Source organism: Leptonychotes weddellii, chromosome 4 (genome assembly GCF_054177405.1).
Source record: "Leptonychotes weddellii isolate Sample4059 chromosome 4, ASM5417740v2, whole genome shotgun sequence".
Lineage (NCBI taxonomy): Eukaryota > Metazoa > Chordata > Mammalia > Carnivora > Phocidae > Leptonychotes > Leptonychotes weddellii.
In genome coordinates, this window is record NC_138372.1 from 136,199,494 (window position 1) to 136,215,666 (window position 16,173).

General features: G+C 36.7%; 1 protein-coding gene across 1 annotated transcript in view; it reads right to left on the minus strand.

Moving 5' to 3' along the window:
* NIPAL2 (NIPA like domain containing 2) overlaps positions 1-16,173 on the minus strand; it is a 65,194-nt gene that overhangs the window by 35,231 nt on the left and 13,790 nt on the right. Inside the window, exons 2-3 of the mRNA XM_081817133.1 lie at positions 7,957-8,025; positions 6,752-6,923 (exon numbers count right to left, since the gene is read on the minus strand). Coding sequence (XP_081673259.1) covers positions 6,752-6,923; positions 7,957-8,025 — 241 coding nt within the window. The remainder of the gene's footprint in view (positions 1-6,751; positions 6,924-7,956; positions 8,026-16,173) is intronic.

Below are 16,173 nucleotides of genomic sequence, written 5' to 3' on the forward strand. Positions count from 1 at the left end.
GTTCCAAAAGGCCTCACTAGGGCTTTCTGGCTACACCATGACCATCGCCTAATGGATTACAGACACACTTTAGCTCACAGCTCCATCACAGCACAAGACAAATACACAAAACAACATATATTCCACATCATGAATTTCCATTTGAGCCGAAGCCAGCATGTTAGGGAAAAATCAGAGATGGAAAAGACTTATCGGTTATATGTCCCATTCTCTCCTCATTTTCTCAGTGCAGTTGGCTCTCCAACTGTCATCTGAATTAGCCAGTCACACGGTGACTACTGCTCTTAGGAAATTATTCCAGTACCAAGGAGATCTTCCTGCTATTGATTCTATCATTCCATGTAAAATTCCAAGTGTTTGATCTCATGTAATTCACCTCAAGTTTAATCTATTCATTACCCACTTCTATTCATCTGGGCAATAATGAAGTAAAATAGCAAGTTTATGTGTCTCATACATTACCTGACATAGTGGATGCTCACTCAATACTTGTTCCTTACCTTTATTTCTAAAGTACTGCCTGAATTTAACTTGGAAAAGGGTGATATATTCTGAGAACTCTCTTCTAATTACTTTAAATCAATACACTCAGGGGTATAGAACTGAAAAATATCATTGGTGCTTTCATTATGTTGTTTCTCCCACCCTCCCTGTCCCTGCAACAATCTCCCTTGTCACCCCTAGAAAAATTAATTTTATACTGACTAAGATCTCCCATGAATCTCCTTAATTCCATGTGACTTCAATTCTTTTGATTGTTGATGGCTGCGTGCTTTTTAACCATCTCTCAATGCTTAGGCATAGCACAGATATGGCACGAGGATGAGCAGAAAAAGGAAGATGTTAAATGTAAGGCTGCACTTTGTAGATGCACAAATAATCTAACTTAACCCCTGAAGGACAAGCTTATAAACTTTTATGTACAGAAGTGAATCTCCATGAGTTCCTTGCAATGAAATGCTTCACTATTATGCTTTTAAGCAAGTGTTTTTGTCTTCGAAGACCCTAGAACAGAACATCCTATCCTCATTTTATCAAAATTCAAATTCAAACCAGGCCTACAAGGCTGTATTGTATGATTTCCCTGCACTCTGCTTTCCCGGAGAAAGAGGATGGAAAGCAACCAGACATACACAGTCACGTCTCTTGGGTCTCAGTTAAATAAATGGTGAGGAAAGACATTAAGCAGGTCATCGTGAAAATGATGAAAGTCGATGGAGGGGAAAGGTAGGACCAGGACTGCTGTGTGTGTTTGAGCAGGTGACACAGTGCACAAAGATACCACCCACATTGCCTATCATGTCAATTTGTATATTTCTCAGGACAATTTTATGCCAGGTGGTACCAAAGTGTCCTGCACTAATGAAACCGCTGTATTATGATGATTTGCAGACCAACAGAAATAAAGTATCATGAGAAAGGTTACCTTTTTCTATTCACAAAAAGGCACCAGATAGACAAGAAGAGGGCCCACGTGGGGTGCTAAGGAAACAGAGAATAAGCCTGTTTAATTTAGTCTAGAAGCAAAGAAAGGCCTTCTGAGAAGGGAAGGATTAGCAGTTTAAAATTTTATTGCAAACTGCACAGAATATCCAAATTATTTCTTTTTACTAGATTTCTAGTATAATAGTTTCTCTGAATACACATTCTCAAATGGCAGTTAGGCCTGAAAGAAATCAGTCCTTCAGCCTCTCTGCAGTTAATTTGCAAGTACACAAAGGAGCTACGAGGCCAGAGCAAGAAGGCAGAAAGTTACACACATGTCTTAGGCTGCCGTGCTTTTCCTCTGACAAATTTCTGTGTGTGTGTGTTGTGTGTGTGTTTAATGTGTTTTGTCTTGGTAGGTTATTTGGAGATTCTGGTATTTTCCAACATGTTTCAGTAGGGAGAATGTGGAGGCGTCAAAGGGTAATTGCTACACGATGGCTGAACACATGAGCTGCAAGGATCCTACTTTTCTGCTCCCTGAAAATTAACCATGACATGGATAAGAACAATAAAAAGCTTTTCTTAAACTGGCTCCTCCATTTTAGAGAATTTAATCATCAGCCATCTTTCGGGGCCAGGAAACAGATGCCCTTATAATGAATACTGTTCTCTGTTTCTGTATCCAACACTGTTCTTAGGTGTTTGTGTTTACTCTGTTTTCTCCCCAGGACAACTTCTGAGGTAAGAACTCTTTTTATCTCCATTTTGCAGATTAGGGATCTGAGGCATAAACCTGTTTAAACTACTTGTGTGAGGTCACAGAGCTTTCCAGTGGCAGAACTGAGATTTGAACCCTAGACCTAGCTGTGTGGCCCCAGAGCACATGTTCCTGACCATTCAACTGCCCTGTCTTATTGGGACAAATATCCAGCCTAGGCTGTAGACCAGATTGAAAACATCCATTAAGGGGCACCTGGGTGGCTCAGTAGGGTAAGCAAGCGTCCGACTCTGGATTTCGGCTCAGGTCATGATCTCAGGGTTGTGAGATCAAGCCCTGTGTTGGGCTCCACGCTCAGTGCGTGCAGTCGGCTTGCCCCTCTCCCTCTGCTCCTCCCCCCACTCACTTGCTCTCTCTCCCTCTCTTAAATAAATAAATAAATAAAATCTTAAAAAAAAAAGAAAAACATCCATTAAGCTTTCTTACTTAACAGAAATACAAACACAAGTCAACATCCAGAATTAGCCACACTGCCAGTATAACGAGCATATTAGTCAGAATGAGCTTTTGGACCTATTGTTCAGTGAGAAAAATAGGGTAAAAGTGCAAGGTGACACAAGGATACTAGGGCTCTGACATTCTCAAAAAGCTGGACCCAGGCCTGGGCATTCATATCTGCTAGGATCATTCCCCATTATCCAGTCCTTGAGACTCAGGCAGGCTCGATAACTCGCCGGAGCCAGGCAGTGGAGATTGGATAATGATTAATGTGAGCATGGCCTTAAGAATTCCCTAAAGGTTTTCTGCAGAACTGCTGTCATTTGAGGATGCTTCATATAAAAATATTTTGTGGTCAGCAGGTTCTGGAAACCTGGCCTACTGCATCTGTCTCTGAAAGACTCACAGTGTGCATGGGCCCATCCTGGGATGCGCTCCGCCAAGCCCTGCACTCATGAAACTGGCCTAACAGTTACAGTCCAATATCACAGAAATCTGTCTGACTGTGGAACTCTTTGTTTCTCAGAACCCCTTTGGTGCCACCAGTAAAACTAGTGTTTGAGGGGTGGCTGCTTCAAGGTGAGCATGGCAGTGAGACACGGCAGAACACATACAGAAGGGGGAAGAAAGGATAGCCAGGAAGATGGCTGGAGGCAGGAATGTGAGAAGAGCACAAACTGAAATAGCCATAATGCTTACCATAGTGTTTCTTATATACTAGTCCTAAGAACAATCTGTTCCATTGAAGTTACAAAGGGAAAAGGAATTTTGATGATGTAGGACAAGACAGCAAGTCTGACATATTAGCAAGCCTGGCATATTGTGTGCAGTGAGATTAGAACACAGGATTACCTACCCGGGATCTCTTCTTACTTCTGGAAGGGAGAAAGGAGCATGGTATTGGTGTGAATCAGATCACCTAAGCAGAGGAAGGAAGATGGAAGAAAGTACCTACCCTACGTTGGAGCTCCAACTTTTTTTAAGCTGTTCTGGATTTTAATTTTCTTTCCTTCTTTTTTTTTTAAATTTTATTTATTTTTTTAAAGATTATTTATTTATTTATTTGACAGAGAGATAGCAAGAGCAGGAACACAAGCAGGGGGAGTGGGAGAGGGAGAAGCAGGCTTCCCGCTGAGCAGGGAGCCCGATGCAGGGCTCGAACCCAGGACTCTGGGATCATGACCTGAGCCGAAGGCAGACGCTTAACCAACTGAGCCACCAGGCGCCACCCCCCTGCCCTTTTTTAATTTTAAAAACAACAAGAGATAGAAGAAAGGCCAGAAAAGAATAGGCAAACTCCCATTCCATGCAACATACAATATCTTTTTTTTGTTTGTTTTTTTAAACTCAGAAGGAAGTCTGATTTCTTTCATGAATCTCCCAAGAAATAATTAGAGGAAAAATTCCAGCACAGAAAAATGTGGACACTCTTCTGCCTCATCTGTAGACAGAGCCATATGATATAGCTATTTTAAAAATACTTTCCTTTTTTGCTCCAGGTCCTTTAGAGTTTCTAGAATCTTTGTAAGGAATCTCAGGGTGGTAGGGGTTTGTTCTGAGGAATATTCTCAATCACCAATGGTCCATAACCCACCCAAAACACTTCACAATAACCTAAATTCAGCTCAGGAATGCTGTGGGAATATTACTCATGAGCATATATTACTGTTTGAAAAGATTGTAAAGTAGGAAATGGTTTGTATTTGAGGCTTTAAGTTTTGTTTTTTTGTTTTTTTGTTTTTTTTTTTTACTTCTTTGAATCATTTTATGGGCAGAGAGGGGGGTTGCTAAAAAGGTTTTAACACTGAAATGTTAACTGGGGCTAAGAGCACACAAGGAAAAATGATCTGTAGCATTAAGAAAGTCGCATCTGTCAAACCAGTGGGCTCAGAGTTTGAAGGTAGGTAGACTGGCCCCATGGGAACTTGGGGAGGACAAGACACTGTCTAAGGTGAGTGAGAAAACTTAAGCTTCCTATTATTAATGGGAGTTTTGCACAAGTCAAGCCAAGATGAGCAGCTTCACAGGCAGCTTCCCTGAAGGTCTGCAAGGGGTATCAAGGGACCCTTAATCTCTGGCAACTTCCAAATTCTCACTTTAGGTCCCACAGGGCCTGGTTGTATTTCATTTCTGTGAAATCCTGATCTTTATAAGAAATCGAGCCACACTACCCTTTCTTTGAGCTAGCTGGAGTAGCTCTCTTTTTCTTGTTCCCAGAGAAAAGGATTCCCAGTACCTGGGAGACTCGAGATAAATGGAGAATTTCATTACAATGTGGTATACTCAACCCTCCCCCAGGTGTCTGTTTATATTCCTGGACACTTTTTTGTCTATTTCATGGAAGCTAAGCATAAAGCAAAACAAGAAATAAAAACGAAAACCAGCTCTAAATATACAGTCATTATGAAGAATAATACAACATTTTCAGAACAACTGGGGCCTGTAGAGGTCCCAAGGTTACAATATAACTAGATCTTTTATCTATTATTCCTCAGATTTTGAGAAGACAGAAGAAATCCATAATGTCCATGTACATGGTATGTGTAGCAAAGAGAAGATATGCTAAAATTGCTCATTTTATTAGAATGTTAAAAATGGCAAATGATTACATAAATTGTGTGCCTACTCAGAGTAATAACAAGATGGCATTTTTAACTGAGCAATTTTTAGAAAGCTGAAAAGGAGTTCTTTGCTAAATATTCTACTATAGTATACCATGAAAGCATTTTAAATAAAATATTTTGAGTGGTTAAGAGGGGGAAACTACTATCAAAATAAATTAAATTCTTTTTGAATATATATTATTTCGGTTTAAGCTATGCTTTCTTTAAGAATATCATATTTTTTTTTGAGAAATATTAAAATTGGGACAGGTGAGTGCATCTTACACTTGATCTAGTTGTTACCAGACAATAACCATCAACTCATTTCTACTTCAGTGGTTTCAAATTCACAGACATTTAAAAACATGCTGTTTCCATAGCAGCAAATAAAGAGTAAAACTAAAAAGCTTTTATTGATTTTAACAAGGCTTAGAAAATTTATTCATCTTTTTAGCAATGATTTTTGCTTTTTTTTTTTTAGTCTTTAGTAACATCTCATATTCTCTTTTCTAGATATATTTAGTAAATCATAAATTTTGAAAGTAGGTTAATTCTGACATTACTATAAAATTACACATTCTTATAGTAATGTAGAATACCAATATTTAATTCTTTTTTTAAAAGATTTATTTTAGAGAGAGTGCAAAAGGGTGTGCACAAGCACGAGCATGTGAGCTGGGGGAGGGGCAAAGGGGGAGGGGGAGAGACAGAGAGAGAATCTTAAGCAGGCTCCAGGCCCAGCACGGAGCCCATAGGACTCTGTCCCACAACTTTGAGATCATGACCTGAGCCTAAATCAAGAGTCAGATGCTTAACCAACTGAGCCACCCAGGCACCCCAATATTTAATTATTTTTTTAAAAATAATTAATTAATTATTTATTTATTTAATTTATTTGAGAGAGAGAGAGCACAAGCAGGGAAGAGGGGCCAAGGGAGAGGGAGAAGCAGGACCCCTCCCTCTCCCCCCCAGGAGCAAGGAGCCTGATGCGGGACCCAATCCCAGGATGCGGGGATCATGACCTGAGCTAAAGGCAGAGCTTAACCGACTGAGCCACCCAGGTGCCCATATTTAATTCTTAATGTAAAAGAGATACTGAACTATGGAGTCAAGATCAGGCATCAAACACTCTAAGTACATGTAATGTCAGTTTAACATATGAATAAAGTATGATGTATTATGAATGCTTTTAGATAATTCATTAATAATTTAAAAAGCATGGTATAACATTTGCTGTTCCTGTTAATTTATTAAGATGCAGACACTGGAAATCAGGCTTTTAAACATAAATATTACAGTTACAAAGTGCAGGTTTCTTCGTGAGTAACGTGGCAGCATGATGGCGGATCAGTGAAATCAGTGTAATTGTTCCAAGTTAAAGTGCTAAGAAAACAGGAAGTAGACTTTCTTCTTTTATTCATATGTTGCTCAAGTTACATGTTTTTTGCCAGCTATTCTGATTTCTAAAAATTTCTATTTGTCAAAACACAGAGAAATGGCTCACCTGTAACAGACACACAGCCTAATGGTGCGATGAGAGTAATGGGAGCAAATCCGTAGGCTGCAAAGTTGCCCATCTCCCCCACGGCCATGAGAGCGGCCCCAGCCCACCACAACATGCTCTTGAAGTAGGGTCTTGGGTGTTCCTGGTGCACTAGCTGGACATGAGAATATTTCTGGAAGTAAATCAGAATGCAAATAAGATAATATTTCTACCCAATTAAAACTTGCTTTGAACATTTTTTGGTCCTATGCATTTGCATCATGGCTTTTAAGTTTATTTGCCGATTATTACAGAGCAATTATTATGGTTTTCTGCTTGTTCCAAACATATTAACTGCAGAAGCGACTGCCACTGACAGAGAATTTTGTGGTGGAAAGGGCCTTCCTTACGTAGGAATTTTACTTAATTCTCATAACTGTGAAATTAGTATTAGTAATTGCTCTCCAAAGATGAGCAGTGTGCTAAAGAATTAAGTGTCTTTTTAGTTCACCACACCACAACACTTCCTTTAGAATGTCAAAAAAGTCCAGATGCCAAAATAAACATTGATGAAATAAAAATAATAAGTTACTCAAGAAAACCTGTTTGAAAAGGGATTTAAATGTATGAGTCAAAGCAGCTACCACAATAAACATAGCAGGGCAGATGCTTTGCTGGTATGGGGTCCGGTAGTAGAAGCTTGTTTATACATGGTAAGAGTGTTTCTTCGTATTTGAAACATCTACATTCCTGGAAAATTGGCCATTAAATAAAGCCCTATTTCCTTATTGATTTGATGATGCCTGAACCTACTTTCTACTAAGAAGTATGTACCATTCTAGATTACATTTAAAAACTTTTAAAAAAATAATAAAAGTGCTAGAAGAAAACGCAGAACATTAAAAATAAATCTTGTTTATGCCAAGATTATGAACATCTTTGGTACAAATTTGTGGTATTCACAAGCCACCAAGGCATCTTGCCTCAGCCATGTAATATTATTAAGAGGCCCACAAAAACATTTAATTTCTTTTAAAATCAGAAGAAGAAGAAGTGAATGCAATCCAGCCTAGACTCTATTTGTCTTTATATCAATGAGGTCATAAAATATAATTGTTTATATATTTTTGTGGAAGAAGGATCCCCAAGAGGTGCCTGAGGCACCTTGAAGTCATCATGTGTTCCTGGATCAAACTATAGAGTTAGAAAAATAAGCTACTTCTTACCTGAATATTTAGGGAAATACTCATTACCAAATTTCCTAAAATGGCTAGCAAAACTCCCAAAAGGTGAATCTGTAAAAGAAAATGTTTTCTTTTTAAAATAGCACTTGTAAGATACTTCCTAAATATCCAAAAAAAAAAACCCCAAAAAACCCAAAACAAAACAAAAACCAACAAAATTTAAGTTGATACATTCATTCGTTTTTTTCATTCAGCAAGTATTTACTTAGCACCCATTTGCTAGGGTCGTTTGGATTACGAATAGTGGTTTTACTAGGATCTGTCTTTTTCACTTTAGTCAAATATTATTTTTTTTTATTTTTTTAAAGATTTTATTTATTTATTTGAGAGAGAGAGAATGAGAGACAGAGAGCACGAGAGGGAAGAGGGCAGAGGGAGAAGCAGACCCCCTGCTGAGCAGGGAGCCCGATGCGGGACTCGATCCGGGGACTCCAGGATCATGACCTGAGCCGAAGGCAGTCGCTTAACCAACTGAGCCACCCAGGCGCCCAGTCAAATATTATTTTTTAGAACTAGCGCAATCCTTTACTGAATTCTCCAGATATTTGACTCAAATAAAGAAAATAGTTACCAGATTCTGACTTTTTCTCACTAAGGTGCTTCTTATTTGTCCTTTCTGTCGACTTTCCTCAGCAACGCCTCTGATCATGGTGTTCATTGCCTCAAGGATGGACTGTATAATTGTTGCCCATCTTGTCTCCCTCGCTCCTTTCTCTTTCTATATTCTGGAGGACTGTGGTATGAAGGAAAGAGTGCTGGCCTTGGAATGAAAGGATGTATCTGAGATTCAGATCTGCTATTTTCTAATGGGTGACTCTGAGGAAGTTATTTCAGTTCCCTGGCCTCAGGAAACAAAGACGTTGAATAAGATGTTTTCAAAATCCCTTTATTTCTAAAGTTCTATGATCTCCATGGAAGACAGACGACATTTTCCCACCACTTCTCTGATCAAGAACCCACAGTGTTTCTCTACAGTCAGCTACATCGAATATAAAACTACCATACCACCTCCCCATAATCTGTCCTCATCCTGACCATCCAATCAGCCACAGCATATTTAATGTACCCTCTACCTCAGGTACCTGGCGCTCGATGTTCTCCAGTCTGTCACACTTTGTCTCCCCTCTCGTCTAGAGAGAACAGTGCCCTTCCTCAGCCCATTCTGGTCTACTTCACCCTCCTGGCCTGCTGAGGTCTGCCTCTCTGAGACCCGTTCACATCACCGCAGCCCATCCTTACTTTCTCAGACTCTAAATGGTAAGTGCTTTTATTTCTTCTTTTATGTTGTCATGTGCATCATTACGTTCTATGGATGGATGGCAAATTGAGGGAAAAGGACCATGTCTTAGGCTTCTATTGGATCGTCTACATCATCTACTTTACAAAATTCAGGGCTGTTGAAAAACACTGGCTGGAAAAAGTATATAATGATTTAAAACAAGAACTAAAAAGAGATTTAAAAATAAGTTCTTACACATTGCCCAAGAAATTTACTATAGAGAGTGCATGTATTATTTGATGACTTCAAAAGATACATTTGCTGCTCCTATCTAGGTTCAAAGGTGTCACATCTTGTAGCAGTATAAATTATAAAAAAAAATTTTTTTTTTTACAGTACATGACTTCTAGCTAGCTTCAAATTCCAAGGAGTTATTTGAATTTCAAATGAATACTATAACCACAAGGAACCCTTCCAGCATGCAAAATGTCTTGGAAGTTTTAGAACTTTATTATATGTGCTGAAGTGAAATTCAGTGTTTTTAAAAAATGAAGGAGAAAAGTTGAAAACCCATTTAATAGTTGATATACAATATCCAGAGCCTTTAATCAGTTAAGAATTTTCTTTTCCTAATAAAATCACTTGGCAATAATTTTGATCACTATTCCTCATGGGGAAAAACTGTATCATAATAAATTGTGCTATTTCCATGCTTTCAATTTATAATTGAATGCATTTGGCAGTAATCAGGAAAATAAAGATTCAGGAGAAGTCTGGGATTGAATGGATGACTATGAAATCTTCCATAATTATAACAGTAAATTGTAGAATAGAAATAACTTACTTCAGTTCTTTAAATCATTCACTGAGTAGTTTAAACACCACCAGGCTGAGTGTTTAGAAATCGGCAATGATTGCTCAGATATGACACCAAAAGTGCAGGCAACAAAAGAAAGAATAGATAAGCTGGACTTCATCAAGATTAAAATCTTTTGTTCAACAAAGGACACTATTAATGGAGTGAAAAGGCAATCTACACAATAGGAATAAATATTTGCAAATCATGTATCTCCTAAATATTGATATCCAGCATAAAGAACTCCTACAATTCAGTAACAAATTAACAACCCAATTAAAAATAGGCAAAGGACTTAATAGACATTTCTCCAAAGAAGATATACAAATGGCCAATAGGCACATGAAAAGACTTTCAACAGCACTAATCACTCAGAACATGCAAATAGAAATCACAATGAGCTACCACCCATTCAAATGGCTACAATTAAAAAACAACAACAACAACAGAAAATAACAAGTGTTGGAAAGGATGTGGAGAAATTGGAACCCATGTGCACTGCTGAAAAGGATGTTAAATGGTATAGTTGCTGATCATACACCATATATAAGAATTAACTCAAATCAAAGACCCAAGTTAAGAGCTAAAACTATGAAATTCTCAGGAAAAAACATAGAAATAAACCTTCATCATCTTGGATTTGGCCATGGATTCTTATAGCTAAGACATCAAAGGCATAAGCAACAAAAGAAAAAATAATTGGACCTTATCAAGATTAAAAACTTTTGTGTTTCAAAGGACACTATGAAGAAAGTGAAAAGACAACCCATAAAATGGGAGAAAATACTTGGAAATCATATATCTGATAAGGGACTTGTATCTAGAATATATATATAAATACCTTAGAACTCAATAACAAAAAGACAACCCAATTAAAATTGGGCAAAGGATCAGAATAGACATTTCTCCAAAGAAGACAAACGGCTAATAAACACATGAAAAGATGTTCAACATCATTAGTCATCAGGTAATGCAAAAAGAAAACACAGTGATATACCACTTCACACCATTTAAGATGGCTATAATCAAAAATAATAACAGGTATTAGCAAGGATGTAGATAAATCAGAAGCCTCATACACTGCTGATGGAAATACAAAATGGTGCAACTACTTTGGAAAACAGTCTGGCAGTTCCTCAAAAATGTAAGTGTGGAATTTCCATTTGACTCAGCAATTCCACTCCTAGGTATATATCCAAGAGAAATGAAAGCATATGTCTACAGAAACATTTGTACACAAATGTCCATAGCAGTATTACTCATAATACAGCCAAAAGTGAAAATGACTCAAATGTCCACCAACTAATGCATAAATAAAATGTAGTGTATTCACACAATGGAATATCATTTACCCATAAAAAGGAATGAAGCACAGATATATGCTATGACCTGGATGAGTCTTGGAAAATTTATGCTATGTAAAAGAATCTAGTCACAGAAGACCACATGTTATATGATTCCTTATATATTAAAGGTCCCGAGTAGACAAATCTATAAATAGAGAAAGCAAATAAGTGGTTGCTTAGGCCAGGTAAGGATGCAGGGCTCAGGGATGACAGCCAAAGGGTGGAGGGTTTCTTTTTGAGGTGATGAAAATGTTCTAAAATTGATTGTGGTGAGGGTCACACAACTCTGCAAATATACTAAAAACCAGTGAATTGTACACTTTAAAATGAGTGAGCTGTTTGAGTTGTGAACTGCATTTCAATAAAGTTGTTCCAAACAATAATTTTTAATACACAAAGTATTTACACCTTTTTTTTGGCCCAAAGAAATAAAATGCTACCAATGTAGCTCACTTTCTTACAGTCTCTTCTCCCTTCCAGAGATAAGAACATTTTTCTCAAGTTGATATAGATCAATTTCTTTCCTAGATTTGCTTTTATCTTTGCTTACTGATTTTTTTCATCTTCTTCATTTAGACACTTAACTCATTAGCTTTTCCTCTTCCTATCTAATAATACATACAAGCACAGCTATACATATTCCTATAAGTACACCCTCTGTTTTAGCTCCATGCTTACTTTAGGCATTTAGTTCATTGGCATTTACTTCTAAATATTTCCTAATTATTTTATTATTTTTATCTGAGCCTTATTCAAAGGTCTGTTTTTTAATATTTCTAAATGAATTGGGGTGTTGGTTATTGCTTTGTTACCAATTTCTAATTTTATTGAGCTGTGGGCAGAAAACAGGCTGTGTGTAAATTAACATTTGCTTTTTGACCTACTATATGGTATAAACTGAAATTTATTTTGTGACTTAATAGTGAATGGTCAAGTTTTATAAGTATTCCATGTATGCTTGAAAAGAGAGTATTTAATTGTTGGGTTAATACATTCTATATAAATTTTGCTATCTATCCATCCATCTACCCATCTCCATTAATTCATTGCTCAAATCTCTGCTACCTTAATACCAATGTAGGTATATTAAAAGTATAACTATGAGCATGGATTTATCCATTTTCCTTTTAAATATACTGAATTTTGCTTTAAAAAATGTAAAGTGCTATAGTGTTGGTATATATAAGTTCAGGATTGTTTTATCTTCTCAGTTAATTGTTCCTTTTATCATTATATATTGACTCTTTTAATCTCAATAATGTTTTCACTTTAATGTTTATTTTATCTGATATTACTATAATATAGCTGCTTTCTTTGGATATTTGCCACTTTCCACATCACTTACTTTCAATATTTCTGTGTCATTATATTTAGTCAGGCCTCTTATACATTGAAAATAACTGAACTAAAAAAACAAAACAAAACCTGAGACTTTCTGTTAAATGGGAAGTTTGGTCCATTTTATTTATTGTGATTATAAGTACATTTTCATTTGTTTCTACCATCTTTTTTTTGTGTTTGTATTTTGTTTTTTCTTTGCTTTCTAGTTCCTCCTTTCCTCTATCTTGTTGGATTGGTTAATCATTCTTTACTTTTCTCCTTCCCCTACTCATTTGGCTAGGAAGTTATATATCTTATTTATTTTCTTTTAGTAAAGTTTTAAAAACTTTTTATTTTGAAATACTTATTGACTCACAGTAGGCTGTAAAGAAATGTAAAGGTAGGTCCTGTGCGCTCTTCCCCCAACCTCCTCTCAAAGTTAACATCTTACACAACTATAATGAAACATCAAAGTCAAGAAATCAGCATTGGTAAAGCTCTTGTTCAAATTTTACCAGCTACGCTAGCTAGCACTTGTGTGTATGTGTTTATATGTGAGAACAAGATACTCATCCGTACCATCATCACAAGATTCCCTTGTGTTACCCCTTTATTGATACACCCGTCTTCTTCCCCTCCCCATCTCTAACCTATAGCAACCACTAATCTGTTCTCCATCTCTAGAATTATATTAATTTACATATGCTACTTAAATGGAACCATGCCGTTTATATACTTTTGAAATTGGCATCAGCCTTGACGTTCATCCAAGTTGTTGGATCAATAGTCCATTCCTTTTAAATGCTGAGTAGTATTCCATGGTATGGATGTACCACAATTTATTTAACCACTCACCCACTGAATGACATTTTGAGTAGTTTCCAGTTTTGGGCTGTATGAATAAAGCTGCTATGAACACTGTGTACAAATTCTGTATGAAAGTAAGTTCATTGCTCTGGGATAAAGGCCAAAAGTGTAACTGCTGGATCATGTGGAAAGTCTATTTTAAGTTTTGAAAAGAACTGCCAAAATATTTTCCAGAGTAACTGTCCCATTTTACATTCCCAACAGCAATATATGAGTGATACAGTTTCTCTACTATTCTATTTATCTTGCATTCTTGATATAAATTCTAATGTTAATCAATATTCCCAACCTCCTGAACATTATAAAAATTTTGTTTTAACGACATTCTCTCCTCTCCTATGGTCTTAATGGTATATTAGTTCCACCTTGCTTTTATATCCTCACATTAGTCATTGTTATGATTGTTTCATACAATCAATACTTGCCTTATTTATCCATGTTTATTTCTTTGCTCATCACTGCTCTTTTGAAAAAAAACAGCTTTGAGATATAATTCACATACCATCACGTTCACCCTTTTAAAGTGTACAATTTAATAGCTTTTAGAATATTCAGAGTTATGCAACTATCACCACTATCTGATTTCAGAATATTTTCATCACCCCCCAAAACAAACTCTACACCCATTAGCACCCACTTCCCATTCCCTCCTCCCCTCAGTCCCTTGCAACCACCAAACTACTTTCTGTCTGTGTGGATTTGCCTATTGTGGGCATTTTATATAAAATGACTCATAACAATATGTGACCTTTTGTGTCTGGTTTCTTTCACTTAGCATGTTGTTTTCAAGGCTTACTATGGTATAGCATGGATCAGCATGTATCAAGAATGTAGAATATATCATTCCTTTGTATGAAATATTCCATTGTAAGGATTTATCACATTTTATTTACATATACATCAGTTGATGGACATTTGGGTTGTTTCTACTTTTTGGATATTAACATTCTGGCATCTTAATTTTCTTTCTGGGTTCAGTGTCCTTCCCGAAGAAACCTTTAGTAGCTCTTTCAATGAAATCTTTGAGTTCCAGTTCTCTGTTATTCTGCAAATACCTTTATGTCATCTTTCCCCTTGAGTACAGAAATGCAGGCTGACAGTTACTTCATTCAGTGCTCTGATGATATTATTCTATTGTCACCTGGGGCTGCTTGTTGTTGAGAAGTAAGTTGTCAACCTAATTGTTGCTCCTTTGCAGATGGTCTGTCGTTTTCTCAGGATGCTCTTAAGATTTTGTCATTGGTTTTCAGCAGTTTCACTACAGTTTTTCAGTATGTGAATTAGTTTTTGCTTAGGACTCATGCTTCCTCAATTTGAGGATTCATGTCTTTCACCAATTTGGTTAAGTTCTCAACTATTATCTATTTGAATGTCCTCTCCCTTTTGTTCTATTCTCTCCACATAGAACTCCTGTTATCAGTAATGTTAGATTCTTAAATACTATCCTTCTTGTTTCCTGTTAATATCATATTTCCAACTCTTTATCTCTTAATACTGTATTCTGGACAATTTCCTCTGACAGAAGATCTGTTCTAGGTTAGCTTTTCTGACTTCTGTGCTCTGAATTGAGTCTTTACACACTTCTATGTCTACATATATTCTACAATACTGCGATGATTTTGTACAAGTTCATTTTTCCTCTAGACTATAAGCTCCTTGAGGGCAGAGCTGTGACTTACTTGTCAACTCATTTTTGTAACCCTAATGACTAGTATAGGACCTGGCAGAATGATGTTGTTTATTAAATGCTTTTTGAACTGATTATAAACTGTCTAGAAATAGCACATTTTGGCCTTTGGTCCTAGGAAGATCTCAAAGGGAATATTTTGTAATCAACTGGAGTTTGAATATACTAAGCTCTCAGTTTTTGTGAGAACACAAACTTGTCCCAGAATTCAGATTTCAACAATTAAGAGTTTCCACTAGTGTGCAATAAAAAGCTGCTTGCTGACATTTAAAATCTAGTTAATTCATATTATACAAAGAACAAGTAATATATAGGTATTAAAGCAGGTGTCAGAAACAGTTTCCTGATAAACTCAGTATATCTGATTCTTTATTTTTTCTGAAACTTTCCCTAATTATTCAAGGTTAATTGCACACTCATTAAATTCATTTCACACATAATTATAAATAGTAGTAATAGAGTAAATCCTGATTAATGCCCCTAATTGAAGGGGAGGAATACTTCAAATTTGCAGTGTTTTTATTTTTTATTTTTTAATTTTTTTTTATTTATTTTTTATTCTTATGTTAATCCCCATACATTACATCATTAGTTTTAGATGAAGTGTTCCATGATTCATTGTTTGTGCATAACACCCAGTGCTCCATGCAGAATGAGCCCTCCTCAATACCCACCACCAGGCTAACCCATCCTCCCACCCCCCTCCCCTCCAGAACCCTGTTTGTTTTTCAGAGTCCATCGTCTCTCATGGTTCGTCTACCCCTCAGATTTCCCCCGCTTCATTCTTCCCCTCCCGCTACCTTCTTCTTTTTTTTTTCTTAACATATATTGCATTATTTGTTTCAGAGGTACAGATCTGAGATTCAACAGTCTTGCACAATTCACAGCGCTTACCAGAGCACAT